Source organism: Podarcis erhardii (genome assembly GCF_964252035.2).
Source record: "Podarcis erhardii genome assembly, chromosome: 17".
NCBI lineage: Eukaryota > Metazoa > Chordata > Lepidosauria > Squamata > Lacertidae > Podarcis > Podarcis erhardii.
In genome coordinates, this window is record NC_138515.1 from 3293322 (window position 1) to 3308840 (window position 15519).

General features: G+C 47.6%; 1 protein-coding gene across 1 annotated transcript; it reads right to left on the reverse strand.

Annotated features, from left to right (window-relative positions):
- Positions 1-1401: 1401 nt before the first annotated feature.
- DNASE1L1 (deoxyribonuclease 1 like 1) lies at positions 1402-11293 on the reverse strand. Its single transcript, XM_081844557.1, has 8 exons — positions 11112-11293; positions 8646-8734; positions 7247-7333; positions 5269-5381; positions 4184-4296; positions 2909-3066; positions 2718-2814; positions 1402-1587 (listed from the first exon to the last, which is right to left on the reverse strand). The coding sequence occupies exons 1-8, from the start codon at positions 11253-11255 to the stop codon at positions 1453-1455; spliced, it is 936 nt and encodes a 311-aa protein (XP_081700683.1). The 5' UTR covers positions 11256-11293; the 3' UTR covers positions 1402-1452.
- Between the last annotated feature and the right edge of the window lie 4226 nt (positions 11294-15519).

Genomic DNA, 15519 nt, shown 5'->3' on the forward strand with positions numbered 1-15519 from the left:
TTTTTTTAGGTTGGGTATTGAGATTTACTCATGTGGAAAAAGTCTTCTGTGAAGCTTTGTTGGGACTGTGCTACTTCAAAATGCAGGTAGGCTCCACCTCCTATTAAAAAAACCCTCCCTGCACCCTGGGAATTAACACAACAGGGAGAATGATAGCAGCTTCTGGCTCTGGCTGCACCACCCATTTAAAGTAGTATCATGCCACTTGAAACAACCATGGCTTCCCCCAAACACTCCTGGGAGCTCTTAAGCGTGCTGAGAATTACAAGGAGCAACCCCCATTCTCCTTCCAGAGCTACAATTTTCAGACTAGTTTAACAGTCAATCCCTCTGCCCAGGGAACTGTGGGAATTGTGGCTCTGTGAGAGGAACAGGGGCTTCCTAGCAACTCTCAACACCCTTAACTTACTACTCCCCTTAGGATGCTTTGGGGAAAACCATGGCTGATTAAGGTGCTGTGATCCTGCTTTAAATGGTGCAGATGGGGCCTCCTTCTCTTTGATATGCCAGCTTTTCACAGAGAGGCAGTTTTTTACACAGAGCAGCATTCAGTTTCAATGAACCCCACCTGTAGTCCAGAATGGTTCAGTCCCATGTCTGTACAGTGGTACATCGAGTTAAGTACTTAATTCGTTCTGGAGGTCCGTACTTAACCTGAAACTGTTCTTAACCTGAAGCATCACTTTAGCTAATGGGGCCTCCTGCTGCCGCCGCGCTACCAGAGCACGATTTCTGTTCTCATCCTGAAGCAAGGTTCTTAACCTGAAGCACTATTTCTGGGTTAGCAGAGTCTGTAACCTGAAGCATATGTAACCTGAAGCGTATGTAATCTGAGGTACCACTGTACTGTGTCTAGATAGGTCCTTCTGTCAAAAAGTCAGATGATTCGTTGGTCCTTTTCAAGGCCCATCTCAATTCTTTGATTGTAACTGAGAAGTGACACAAACTTTCATCAGCAGCCAGCTGATTCCCTTTTTGCAAATTTCCGAAGCAGCCTGAAACAGTACCCAGATCTGGTTTGGGAAAGCCTGGACTCTGCAAGAGAATGAGGGTGCCTGAAAATCCATGCAAATCTTCTTTGGTGCAGTTGCCAGACAGAATTCACCTTCCTATAAGTGGTCCAGTTGTGCTGAAAGATCCACATTCCCTTCTGCTGCAGAGGGGGCTCCGACTGCATCAATATAGTGCTTCCTTCAGTATTTAAAATCTGCTAGTACTGGACTGCAGGGGCAACAAAAACATAATATGCTGGCTGACCAAGTGTGAACTGTGAAAGTCCCACGTCAAAGCTCACTCCATGGGTGGCCACAGGCAAGCCATCCATTCTCATGTAAAAAAGGGGAATCCTCTTGGCAGTTCAACACAGAAATGTTGAAGAACTGTAGAGAAGTGTTACAGAACTGTAGAGTCAAGGCAGCCACCAGCATTTGGACCCCTGGTATCAGAACAGCTTCAGATGCCATAACCTGAGCCAGCCAGCATGACTAAGGCTAGCAACACAAGGCCAGCTGGCCTGGCTTGCTGGCATCTCCAATGGGCTCTGTTCAGTTCCACCTCTACAGGATAATGGTCACTGATCTCCAAAGCCTGAAAAAGCAGATAAAGAGATAAAGAGAAAATGAGGAGCTGGGCAACAAGAGATCTGGTTTCTATCTCCTGTACAAAAAAAGGGTTCCTTTCCATAGCAGATTCCAGTGCTTTAATGCAGGCATGGGCAACCCTGTAACCCTCTATAACTATATATGCCCCCTTGAACTCCTTGAAGGAAAAGGTAGGGGGAAATGCAAGAATGAATAATGTAACTTTTTGTACTTTAGGAGAGTTTCTACATGCAATCACACTCCCTTCATTCCAGGTAAGCAAGAAGCATCAACCACCTTGGCTGCCAGTCCTGGAAGACCTACTCCTGCCTTGCAGGGCTTTTCCACTGACTGACTCCAGCAGCAAAGCTGAGGTGGCTGAACAGACTCTTGGGTTCGGATATTGTTAGGGGCATTTGTTGGGGGTTTGCACTGCTGTTATTATTGCCCTAATTGTTTAAAATGTTTTAAATTCTTTTTAACTTCTACTAACATGTGTTTTGAAATTTGGGGGGTTTGTTGTTTTAAAATAAGGAATGTAGAATGTGTTCTAGGTAAAGAGGAGATGGGGAAGGCAGAGGTGACCCCAATCACAGTGGCTCTGGGTGTGGGGCGGGGACAGGGCAGGTAAGGGGCACACGGCAGAGGCAGAGGCCAACCCGCTCTGTATCACTGAGACCTGGGTGGGTGTGCAGGGTGGAGTTGGTCTCACCCAGCTATGCCAGCCTGGGTACTTGATGCAACATCAGGACAGACTTGAGGGTCAGGGAGGGGAGTTGCTGTGGTCTATAGAGATTTCATCTCTCTCTCCAGGCTTTCTGTCCAGTTGGGGGATCCTGGCACTGGGCAATCAGGACAGATTAGGGATTCTGCTGGTTTACTGCCCACCTTGCCACCCAGCAGTCTCCCTGCCTGAATTGACAGAGCTGGTCTCAGAGGCCGTGCTGAGGACTCCCAGGCTGCTGGTTCTGTGGGACTTCAACATTCATGCCAAAGCAACTGGCTAAGGACTTCATGGCTGCCATGATGACGATGGGGCTGTCCCAACATGTCACTGGCCCAGTGCATGCGGAAACATGCCATACTATGTGCTTATCAGCAAGCAATTTCCCCCTCCCAACAGGAATTTCCTGGTACCTCTGCTTCTGAGAGCCCAAATTCTTTGGCAAAGTTGAACGGCTGAGCAGATCCAGGCACCACAGCAGCCAGGCAGCGTTCTCCATGGACCACAATCCTGTTTAGGTGTAAGGAAGAGTGAGGCATGGGTTAAAATAGAGTGGATCATGCAATTCATCCCCTGACCGGTAAAGCTGGTTCCGGGATCTCACCTGTCATAGGCACAGTGGGTTGTGTCCCGAACGGTGGTGTCGGCATTGTCACCGATGAGCCAATGGAAGCCAGGGTCCTGGCGCAGGCGGATTTGTCCCCAGCGTTTCTTTGCCACATAGCCACAGTCAGCATTGAAATCACCCAAGAAAATCATATCCTGGGGAGGAATAAGAAGGAGAAAAAATCAGCTCGCCAATATTCATTAAGTGAGCAACGGGATTAGTGAGAGCAGAAAAGAGATGCTGGCTGGAAAATAAGCAGTTGCCAGGTTCTCAAGCAGAGATGGTGTTTGTCCTTCAAATTAGGGGAGAGGAACTTTTTATGTCAAGGAACAGGACAGGAAACCTAACCGCCTGGGGCCTGGTTACCTAAAGGACCAGCTTCTCCAATATGTGCCATCTCATATACTTGGCTCAGCATCAGAGAACTTGCCTTGTGCTCTGTCTGAGAAGCAAGCTGCATTGGTTGTGGTGGCATCACAGGCTTCATCCAGACATATTTCCAATATGGCAGAATCTACTGTCAAGGTGGAAGCCGTTTGCCAGTCAGCAATAACTTATCAAGGTGTCAGTGAAGTTAACTCTTTGTTCAAAGAAACAAAACAGCTCAGGCCTAATGAGCACAGCAATTCTTCCAACTAGGTCTTGCCCCAATGGGGCAGTTGTGAGGACTGAAGATCCCTGGCCTTCCCACTGCTCTCTAAGTCTCTCATCCCCCCCCCAGGTCCTTCCCAAGCAATCTGAGACTTTTTCGCCTTGTCTGTCTTTGCTCTGCCCTCTTTGTTTACTGGGAGACCAGGGGAAAGGGGGGCTGGTTGTAGATTGAGAGGGAAAGTCCTTGGCTTCTTCAGCAGTCTGCCTGAACTCTGCCTCTCCCCCCTCCCCAACTTCCACTTATACCTCTGCTTTCGGACTGCTCTCTACCACAGCCTCTTCCTGCTCACCAAACCCTGTGACCTCTTAAGCTTCTGATACCTCCTCCCAGACTGCTCCCTCTGACCACTCATCGCCATCCCGCCACCACTCCCCTGGCTCTGAGCCTTCTTCCCCCTGGGGCTCCCCAGCTGATGCTTCCCATGACTCCTCTGCTTCCAGCCAGTCCATGATATCTACCAATGGTCAACAAGACTGCAAACATTACAATGGCTGGACATGGTCAGCAGTAGCTGCAGCAGTGAAGCAGCAGAAAAATTTCCCATGTAGATGCACGGTGAGACAGCAAATCCCCTGCCATTCTCTTAAACCTCAGCTCCCTTGCAAGTACCCATTCCTTACCTCTGTGCCCCAGCGTTCCTTCACACTCAGGAAAACATCATAGAGAGCATCTATTTCAGTTTCAGCTGCCTTGGGCATAGTGTGCTGTGGGATCAACACCAGCTCCTTGAGTTCTTGGGAATGGAAATGGAGAAAAAGGTAACCACAAGGTACAGAGTAATCTAGGCAACTTGGAATTCCAACTCAATATAGCCCCTATGGTTTGAAAACAAAACAAGATCTGGAACCACCATTTTGATCCTGGCTTCTTCTCACTAAACATAATTTGAGCAAATCACATTTCCCTGAGTTCATACATCATAGGAACTATGGTTTGTCTGGATACTTCTGATTTCCTACTGTAGCATATGATAAAGGAGAATGTGGAATACACAAAAACAAGGCTTGTTGCAGCTTGTTCACATAACAAAAACCCATAGTTTTCTATTATGTCCAACTAGTCATGCTGTATGAATGCTATTGTCAACAGATGTTTGCTTGGATGATCTGAGAAAATGCAGGAGGAAAGTAGGTGATCTCTTAGACTGCATCTACACTATAGGTTTAAAGCAGCATCATGCCACTCTAAATAGTCATGGCTTTCAACACCCCCCCCCCAATCATCCTGGGAACTATAGTCTGCTAAGGGTGCTGAGAGGAGAACCCCCCCCCCCAATATCCTCGCAGAGCTACAATTCTCAGAGTTGTTTAACAGTCAATCCTTCTTTCCAGGGAACTCTGGAAACTGTAGCTCTGTAAGGGGAATAGGAGTCTCCAAATAACTCTCATTATTTTATTATTATTTTTTATTAATGCTTGGAAAAAAGAGAAAAAATAATACACCAAAGTTAACATCAAATACCAAGCATTTTTAATATTATAAACTAAAAGAGAGGAAATAAAGAAAAAAGACTTCTGATTCTGCACCTAATCAGCTTCATAGACTTATGCAAAACTCTTGCTCCAGAATAGCACCCAACTCTTCTACTTTCCATAAAACAACATTTTTTTCAGTCTTCAAACCCAAATATCACCCTCTAGAAGTTCAGGCTCCCCACTCTCCCACACGCAGAAAGAGAACTCCTGAGATGTCCTAGGCCCCTTACTTTTGTTTGGAATGCTGATGCGGACAATGAAGGGCTCCCGAGCAAAGACATCAGGCCGGTCTGGATGTCTGTCCTCGTAGGAGTAGAAGTCTAGCATCCGAGTCTTCTGTTCCCTAGGGGAGGGGAGAACACAGAAATAACTCTGGCCCCAGGGAAGAGGTGAAAGTATGCAGGGGTGGGCTTTAATGTGGTGCTCTGAGCGAGGACAAAATTTGGCACACTCCGCCCCCCCAATATTTCTTGTTTCAACAGTAATTCATAATGATAAAATTGCTGTTTGTGGATTGTCTCAGTAGGTATTCATATAAATATTAGCAGCAGCAGCAGTAGTAGTTGTTGTTATTATTATTACTCCCTGGCAAAGCTCCCATCACAGGCTTCAGCAGGGAAAACACATGGGCTGCTTCCAAATGACATTTTAATTGAGGCTGATTTGTTTACAGGGAGATTAGATGACTGTCAGGTGTTGGTATGGTTGCTCCAGAGCAAACAGGCAAGACTCCAACCTGCCTTTTTTAGGCTTTATTATCTGTACAAACTATTTACAGTGCAGAGCATTGCAAGTCCATGTCTGCTTAGTCGTTAGCAGAATCTGGGAGTGGGCGGTCCTTCCCCAGCATAACAACTGTGTGACCCCCAACTTTCTCCTCCCCTCTCTGTGCCTAAGACTACTGCGCAGAACAGGCGCTGGCAAAGGGGTACTTCCCTCCCCTCCGCTTTGCTCAGGCTCTCCCTAGCATCTTCTGGTCCTTGCACCCCCTCCCCACAGGAGGTGGGGCTTCCCTCCTCACCAGAGGAAGAAGTACTTTGCAAGATCTTCGGAGACTCCCTGTAACACAACCTTCCACCTCTCGCCTCTGAGCTGATGGCAGTTCCCTGACAATGACATTGTGTTAAAGCACACTTTCCAGTACATTTCCGTATCAGTTTTCTGATCACAAAGAGTGAAATCTTTTAGGGATGTGGGTTTGTTGTACGACGCTTTCCAATCAACTGCAATTGTGCAACCTGAAGTGGCCGATATGCGATTGAGTCCTACACAACAACAGTTTGAAAGTGCCCAGGGTGAAGCTGAAGGCTAGATTGTACCTACCGAGACAGTGCTGTGTGAGCAACAAAAGGAATAATTTATTTCACATTATCTGTGGTCTAGCGAATAAGGATGAAATAAGTGGTGGATATTTGCTAAGAGAGAAACTTGACTCCTTGCATCTGTGGGGATTACAATTAAGGAAAATATGTGGGGCAGGAAATTGATGCAGAGCCCTCATCAAGGTCAATAGCACATCCTAGATTGGGCACCAACAATTGCTTTTTTCTTGCAATAAAAGGGTCTCATTATTTCTGCATTTTTCGAAATGTGGCACAGTCATGAAAGCCCCACCTAGAGACCACAGTGACCTGGATGGTTTGTACCGGAGAAGGCCCTCCCTCAAATAACCTGGTTCTGTTCCAAGTGATGGCCACAGCAGCATGAAAGTTCTGGCAGAAGCAGGACAAGAGTTCAAGGTCCAGCAGAGCAGGGTAAAGTCCAGGGTTCGGCCAAGGCAGCACAGAGTCAAGCAAAGCAAGGCAAGATAAAGCAAAGTCCAGGCTCTGGCAAAGCAAAGGAAGGTACGGTAAGTCAAGGTAGAACAAGGCAATAATTGCTAGAAAGGTGCTGGCAAAAACAGGCTCCTCTTGTGCCAGAGATTCCAGGGCAGTCTGGTGTCTCCTCTGAACCCACAGCCTCATCCTCTGAAGATGGGCAGTAAGACACAATTTAAAAGTGTGACATATGCCAAGCTTCTATTCTATCAGCCTCCAATCTCCCATTTGTGATAGGTCAGTATTATTTTCTCCATATCTTACAGCATTGTAAAGATATCTGAGATAATGTAGTTAAAAGCTCTCTAATATGTACTAAAAATCACTATATAAACGTTAATTCATCACCACCATCATCTAAATGCACGCTCATGACACTCATGACACTCACCTGTATATGAATGCATAGCGTTCTTGGTAGTTGTTCCGGCCCAGCAGAGGGCTGGTGAGGTAGGTATAGGGACTAGAACTATGATACCTGACAGGAAAAGAGAATTCAGTTGCATTGAAGATATACGTGGATATATAAAAAGCACTTCAGCCAGTGAGTGGATAAATTGAGAAAAAGTCTCACTGTAAAGTAGGAATGGAAAACCTGTATTCCTCTAGCTATTGAACTACAACTACCATCCCTGATCATTGGCCTTTGTTGGCTGGGGCTGATGGGAGTTAATTCCAACAACATCTGGAGGGCCACAGGTTCTCCAGCCCTACTGTAAGGCAATGTGGGAGTTTTGAAAGTCAGACACTCGCTTCCTGTACCACCCAGGTCAGAGGAGGGAGCTTCAGGCAGTTCAGGCCAGGACTCCATCATTACAGTCCAGAATCCTCTTGGTGCTGGGAGTAGGGTAATTCAGGAGAACCAATCCTCTGCTGTTGCCAACAATAAAGCTCCCAGATCCAGTGTTCTCCCTCAGTATGGTCACGGTGCTGCTGTGGAGAGTCCTGGTGCTGGTTTTGTGTGCCCTGGTCCTGTGCATCAGGTTCAATGAGCTCCTGCTGGCTGGCCTTGGGTTCAGTAGTTCCCCTGACTACCAGCATGAGCCTCAGAGTTATGAACCCAGTGGGGCTCCTTAGCTGGTACAGTGGTACCTCGGGTTACAAACACCTCCAGTTACAAACACTTCGGGTTACAGACTCTGCTAACCTGGAAGTAGTACCTCGGGTTAAGAACGTTACCTCAGGATGAGAACAGAAATCATGCACCAGCAGCGCGGCAGCAGCGGGAGGCCCCATTAGCTAAAGTGGTACCTCAGGTTAAGAACAGTTTCAGGTTAAGAACAGACCTCCGGAACGAATTAAGTTCGTAACCAGAGGTACCACTGTATTCTGTTTACTGACTGGCTGGGGGTTAGTGTACACACACACACACACACACACACACACACGAGCACACACACACCATCACCATATCCAAGATTCCTCCCCATTCTGACACAGTCCTGCCATGAGACAAAGCACAGTACACTGGCAATTTTCCTGCACAAGCCTCATTGAAATAAATGGTATTGCTAATCTTGCACAGATCTCCCTCTCGTTCCTGTGAGACTCATGCAGAACAGCCTGGGGAATTATGCCCAACACAATTTAGGGGGAAGGGTTTTTCCACCTCAAGCACCAAAATATCTGGGCCAGCTCTGCTCCCATCATGCAACTGTCCAGCTTTCCTCCCATTCATTTCTCTTTCCCAATCCATATTTTTTCCAAAGGCCCTGTTGTCTCCTTCTCCACTATCTCTTCATGGATTCCTCTCCCTCTGGTTGCATTTCTCCCATATTACTCACACTCACCGATTCAGGGCAGCCACCAAGGCAGGAACTGCTTTTCCCTTTGCATCCATCACCTCTTGTAGGACAGCGATATCACAACGAGAGAGGATCTGTGGGAGGGAACAGAGACACATTAGCCTGTATATCAGGGGTAGAGAGCCCAAATGTTGTTGGACTCCAACATGTTAGTCCTAAATAAGGTGGTAAATCTGTGTCTGGGCTATACCTAGGGAATGGGAGAGAATTCTGATTCAGTTCACATTTAAAGGTGAACCTTCTGCCTGCAAAGCATGTGTTCTTACCACTGAACTTTGGCTCTCCCCTGGAGCTCCTAACCAGTGACGGACCTGCATTTTGGGGGCCATGAAACTTGAACTGCCATGGGGGCCCAATCGCAACCAGCAAAAAGGTCTGGGTAACCAACAACTGTTATTTTCTTCAATGGGGTTGTTCCACAACAGATTGCCACACCTTTACAACAGCTTTACTCAAAAACTTTGGGATTATCAAAATATATATATATATTTTTAATAATATTTATTAAAAAAATTCAAATATAACAGAAAAGAAAAACATCCAAATTTAAGGCCTTATTTTCAATATCATCTTTCCAGGACTTCCCCTCCCCTCCCCCTCTTGTATTCCAATTCTTTCAAATAGATTCAGCAAATTCTTACCCCAAGTTTTAAAGTTATTATCATTAACCCAATTTAAAAAATATTTTCCCATCCCCTAAAATCGACCTGTTCCCTTCCACGAGTTCCCCTCTTTAGTATACAATACAGATTAACATAAAAAAAAATAGAAAAAAGAATAAAATGTAATTTAACACCCTTTGGATTCCAAATTTCCCTCCCCCCTTTCCCGGTTGCGTTCCCAATGTCCGTCGATGTCTACTGTCGTCCTGGAGCTCCCACATCTAAGCCATAATCCTTCACCAGTCCGCTTTGCCGTCTTTTTAATAGTCTTTGCCGTCTTTTGGTCATCTTTGATTTCGAATGTCCAATCTTGGAAAGGGTCTATCTTCCAACTTTGTCCAGTTCTTGTTATTCTTGTTGTTCTTGTTGTTCTCTCTTCTCCTCTTTTTTTTTTTCCCCCTGCTCTCCTGCACAAATGTTCTAATTCCAAAAAGCTTGTAATTCCTCTATAGAGGCTTTGTTATTCAGGAACAAAACATTTACGTCAAGTCCCTTCCATTCTTCAATAGATAAATCTATTGTCTCCTTTAGTGTGTAGACCTCTGTAGACAAAATAGTGTTCCATTTCTGCAGTTTCCCAGGAGATAAAAAGTCTGATTCAAATTCCATGCCAGCAATACTTGTAATGACCCACAGCTCCTCTAGAGGGGTTATAATAACTCAGTTTCCTTCCCGATCACACCCACCAGTCAAAGTAACTTATTATTCCTTGTTTTAAACAGTTTATATCCAATTTATAACAAATGTAACCAGCAAAGTCCTCGTAACAAAGTTCTCTTTTTGTTCTTCAGTTTTGGCAGCTCCTTTGACAGCTGTCAAAACCTCTATTTCTCCTCTCCCGGCGCTCTCACGGATCGCTCCCGGGGTTTTTCGGGGGGGGGGGTTGTATTTTAATTCACATTCCACTTTTCTCCTCCAGCCCAGCTTATAATTTTCCATCGCGAAATTAATAACTTTATCAAAAAAAGGTTGCACTCGATCTTAGTTGTCAGGTCCTTTGCTTTAGCTCCTCTACAACAGGGGGGAGGCTGACTTCCTTTTTGCACCTCCCCCACTCGCTCCGAATTTAAGAAAAAATTTGTTCCCCTTTTTAATCCAAGTTCCAATTACTCACGGTTTATTCTTTTAAGTCCAGATTTTCAATGGAAGAAGTCAGCGCTCTCCGCCAAATGGCATGTGGCTTCACTCGGCAGGGGAAGCGGAGGACTCACAGCACCCCCCCGTCACCCGCTCCGTAGCCTTTAAAAAGGCTCCTTCGCGTGGTCGGGGGGGCGCAAACGGTGCCCGCCGAGTCACCATGCCCATGGGTTTCAGCGCCCATGGTTTTTGAGGGTCCCCGCGTCGCCGGCGCGGTAGAACCCAGCCCCTGCCGAGCAGGCTCCCTCCGGAGCTCGGAGGGAGTCCGCCATTCGGCGATGGCGCCAACCCGGAAGTCCGGGATTATCAAAATATATACAGCAAAAAATTAATCAATTTGAGTCATGCAACTCAAATTGGATCTACTGGACCCAATATTTTAAAGCATTGTAGACTAAAGTCACTTCTGGGGCTCCTCTGGAATTAGGCGCTTTGAACCAGGGGTGGTTTCATAGCAGATCCAGCCCTACACCTAACTTTAGTGGCTTCTCTTCCTAACCTGTCCTTCCTACTCCTTCCACACCCATTAGAACTTGTTAATACACGTTGTTCATGTGAGCAAATCCTGTCTAAAGAAGGAATTCAACCCACAGAAGCGACATGCATCCAGAAGAATCAGGGCTCCCGCCAGGGGTTGCCTTAAAGTCCCCACCTTGACAAGTGTGTCCATGACGCTGGCCTTGTTTGCCTTCCCTTGAGCAAAGCGCTGAGTGTTGAAGGCACAGATCCGGAAGGGGGCTCCTGCTGGGCACAGCAACAAGAGCGGCAAGAAGCGCAGAAAGCATGAGGGCTCCATCCTTGGGAATCCAGTCAGGTTCCTTCTACAGACGGATTCTGTGCAAGATAAAAGTGAATCAGAGAAAGACGGAAAAGCAGGCCGATGGAGGAGGTAGCAGTGGCTGGGAGCCTGTCAAGGGAATCACTCCTACAATAGTGGCCACTCATGAATCTTCTGGGACGAATCTAAATATAGAGATGAGTGCTACTAAATAAAGACCAGCACAAACTAAAGAGCAGAAAGCAGCAGCATGTTAGTTCATGATTCTTATGCCAACAGACTCCTCCTAGACAAGGCATGGTTTGAGCCAGGGGGCACTGGCACAGAGGCAGTTTTCCTCTTGGAGGGGGCAGCTGCTGTGCCAATTTTAAACAGGATCATGGTGCAGAGAGAAAGATTCACCCCACCCCTGCAGACTGCAGTCATGAAGTTGGTCAGGACCCTTTGCAGCATTACTTTAAAATATGAAGATCTGCTGAATGTATTCACACCTTTAACCCATCTTCTGCTTTGATGCTAAAAACTTGCCTTGATCTCCAGCATCAGCTCTAGAACATGCAGTGAGGGCCTCCCGAGAAAAGGCAGGCTATATGCATCTCTCACAAGCTTCCTATCTGAAATTAGGGAGTGGGGCTTCCAAGTTAGAAGTTACAGCTTCCATGCAGGTATAACTTAGCATCCAGGGAACCTGAACATTGGAAAATTCAGTTCAGAGGAAAGGAACTCCTTCACACGGTACAGAGTAAAACTAAGGAATTTGCTACCCCAAAACAATCCATGAATGGAGGGGCTACTGCGCTCATGCCCTGCTTATGGCATTCCCACAGGAGTCTGGTTAGCTACTCTGACAACAGGCTGCTGGGTGAGACCGGCCTTTGGGTTCTTCGTCTGGTATTCCTGTTCAATGAAAAGTGGCATGCAAATAATGCGACTAATGTCTGTTCCTTTTTGCCTCACATCTCACCTTTCCTTAGAGGAGATCAAGGGGGGAGATATGGTTCTTCCCTCCTCATTTTAATGCTCACAGCAGCCATGTGAGGTAGAGGCTGAGTCAACCAGTGAAATTCAGGGCTGAGTAGGAATTTAAACCCTGGTATTCCAGGTCTAGGGATGTGGGTGGCGCTGTGGGTAAAACCTCAGTGCCTAGGACTTGCCGATCGTATGGTCGGCGGTTGGAATCCCCACGGCGGGGTGAGCTCCCGTCTTTCGGTCCCAGTTCCTGCCCACCTAGCAGTTTGAAAGCACACCAAAGAGTGCAAGTAGAGAAATAGGTACCGCTTTATAGCGGGAAGGTAAACGGCGTTTCCATGTGCTGCGCTGGTGCTGGCTCGCCAGAGCAGCTTCGTCACGCTGGCCACGTGACCCAGAAGTGTCTTCGGACAGCGCTGGCCCCTGGCCTCTTAAGTGAGATGAGCGCACAACCCTAGAGTCGGACACGACTGGCCCGTACGGGCAGGGGTACCTTTACCTTTATTCCAGGTCTAATCTAGGACTCTAATCACTAGGCCACACTGGCCCACAGAGGCTTCTCACACACTTTTATTTCTTTTCAGTGACTCCGCTTTTACAGAAGATATCATATATTCGATTTTTAATGTCTCATTCTCCAGTGCCAAGCAAAGAAATATGGAAGGTATTCATATAGACCAAGAATAGACCAACAGCATTTTCACAAGCTGCATTAAGGGTCAAATTAGACATTACTTTACGTTTGGACAGTATTATTACATTGATATCTAAGTTGCTCAGGCTAGTCTATGGTTTTCTCATCTCCTCCCCCCATTTTATCTGTACAACAACTTGATGAGATAGGTTTGACTGAGAGATATTAACTGCCCCTAACTGCCCCAAAGGCACCCAGTGAGCTTCATGGCTGAGTGGGGAATTGCACTCGGATCTCATCTCCTCAGTCCTATGTCCGACCACAGGAGTACCACACTTGTTGCACATCTAAGATCCTCTTTCATGATGTCTACAACTGGGGTGGGGAAACTTTGGCACTCCACATGCTGTTAAACTACAACTTTCATCAGCCCCAGCAAGCATAGCCAATGACTGGAGATTATGGGAATTGTAGTTTGGGGGGAAGTGACAAGTGGGGTACCGCAGGGTTCTGTCGTGGGCCCGTTGTTGTTCACTGTCTTTATAAACAACTTGCATGAAGGAGCTGAGGGGATGCTCATCAAATTTGCAGATGACAACAAACTGGTAGGGTGTCTAATGCTGCAGAAGACATAATTAGGATTCAAGAGGACCTTAACAGATTGGAAAACTGGGCCCAAACCAACAACATGAATTTCAGTAGGGTCAAATGTAAGGTTCTACACTTAGGCAGTAAGAACCAGTAGTACAAATATAAGATGGAGGACACCTGACTTAGTAGACCACAGAAAGGTAAAGGTAAAGGACCCCTGACAGTTAAGTCCAGTCGAAGACAACTCTGGGGTTGTGGTGCTCATCTTGCTTTACAGGCCGAGGGAGCCAGTGTTTTTCCACAGACAGTTTTTCTGGGTCATGTGGCCAGCATGACTAAGCCACTTCTGGTGCAACGGAACACCAAAACCACAGCAGCACACGGAAACGCCGTTTACCTTCCTGCCTGTGTGGTACCTACTCATGTACTTGCACCTTTTTTTTGGCATGCCTTCAAGCTGCTAGGTTGGCAGGAGCTGGGACCGAGCAATGGGAGCTTCGAACCGCCGGCCTTCTGATCGGCAAGCCCTAGGCTCAGTGGTTTAGACCACAGCACCAGCCGTGTCCCTAGTAGACCACAAGCTGAACTTAAATCAACAGTGCAATAGCGCCACCTTGGGCCCTATACTGTGGGTGCCCAGTGTGTGTGTGCTACAACATCAGAAGGACCAGCCTGTAATTGTGTGGACCAAAACTTCAGAGTAAGAATTACTGTATAAGTCAAAACACAGAAACCCAGTCATCTGTATTTCTAGCTGTTTATAATGTCAGGCAGAATTATTAGTACAGCCAGACCTCGGTTGTCAAATGTAATCCGTTCCGGAAGCCCGTTCATCTTCCAAAATGTTCGACAGCCAAGGTGTGGCTTCTGATTGGTTTCACTGCACCAGAAAAAGCTTTAATTTGCATAAATTAATAACAGGTGTTGAACCCACTGTGCGTAAAGTAAGAGCGAATGCCAAATTATTTTTCTCAGTTAAGCCAGATCTGCAAGGTTGTTTACGGCAGGTGTGGACAACCTGTGGCACCACAGATGTTGCTGGACTACAACTCCCATCATCCCTGACCATTGGCTAGGCTGGCTACAGCTGATGGGAGTTTGAGTCCAGCCACTACTCCCGATTCATGTGATGTGCAAGGTAGGTACCAAAATCTTTTGACAGAACAAAATCATCATCATCATCATCATCAATAATCAGATCTCCTGTGTGCCTGGCTAAGTGCTCTGATGCACAACCCTGCTTATCCGGAAACGGGTTAATTCCAAGTTAACCTGTCTATTTCCAAGGAAGAGGAAGTTTCCTCCCTGTCTCGGACTGTCCTTTAATTTGTCGGGAAGGACCTGGGTGCTCCCGATCCCGAGACACTCCGCTGAGGAACCATCCAGCAGCTGAACATATTTGCGTCCGCCGCGGTCAAGGCAAAAAGGGAAGGGCGGATCCGATGCAGCGACTGCTGCTCCTCCCGCTGCGCCCCCTCCTGCAACTTAGGGCGGCTGTTTCCTGCATTTGCCCTTCGGCCGCCCCCCAGCCCTTCCCCGCCCTCCCACCCCACGGCCTCGCCTCGCTCCTCTCACCCGCCTCGCGGCCTGCCCGTTTCCTCGCGCCCGGGCCCCTCCGTCCGCCCGTCGGGCAGCAGCAGCAGCAGAGCAGCCAGACGGGGCGGGCGGGCGGGCGAGTCCAGCCCCGCGCTGGAAGGAGGCGCCACTCGGGGAGCTCGGAGGAGGGCGGAGGCGCAGCTGGGCGGGAGAAGGGAGCGCTCGCCCCCGGGCCACTAGTCGCCCCTCCTCCCCGAGCCCGCTTTCGGGGGGGGGACTCCCTTGCGAACACGCCTGGCCTATATTGGGCACCGCGTTGTGCAACTCTTCTATTTTAAATAAAACTAAGCCGCTTTGTGCAGGAAGCTCCTCAGAAAACGGGGCAGAACTTTTTATGAGGGTAACACGGACAAGGGAGGCTGGCTTCGCTTTGCCTCCCCCCTCTCCCCCCCCCCTCGTAGGGCACCCACCCACTCACGGGCTCCCATCCCGGGGTACCCCAGAAATCAGCCCATTTGGGTGCTGCGTTTCTGTGCCAATGACTGACAGGTG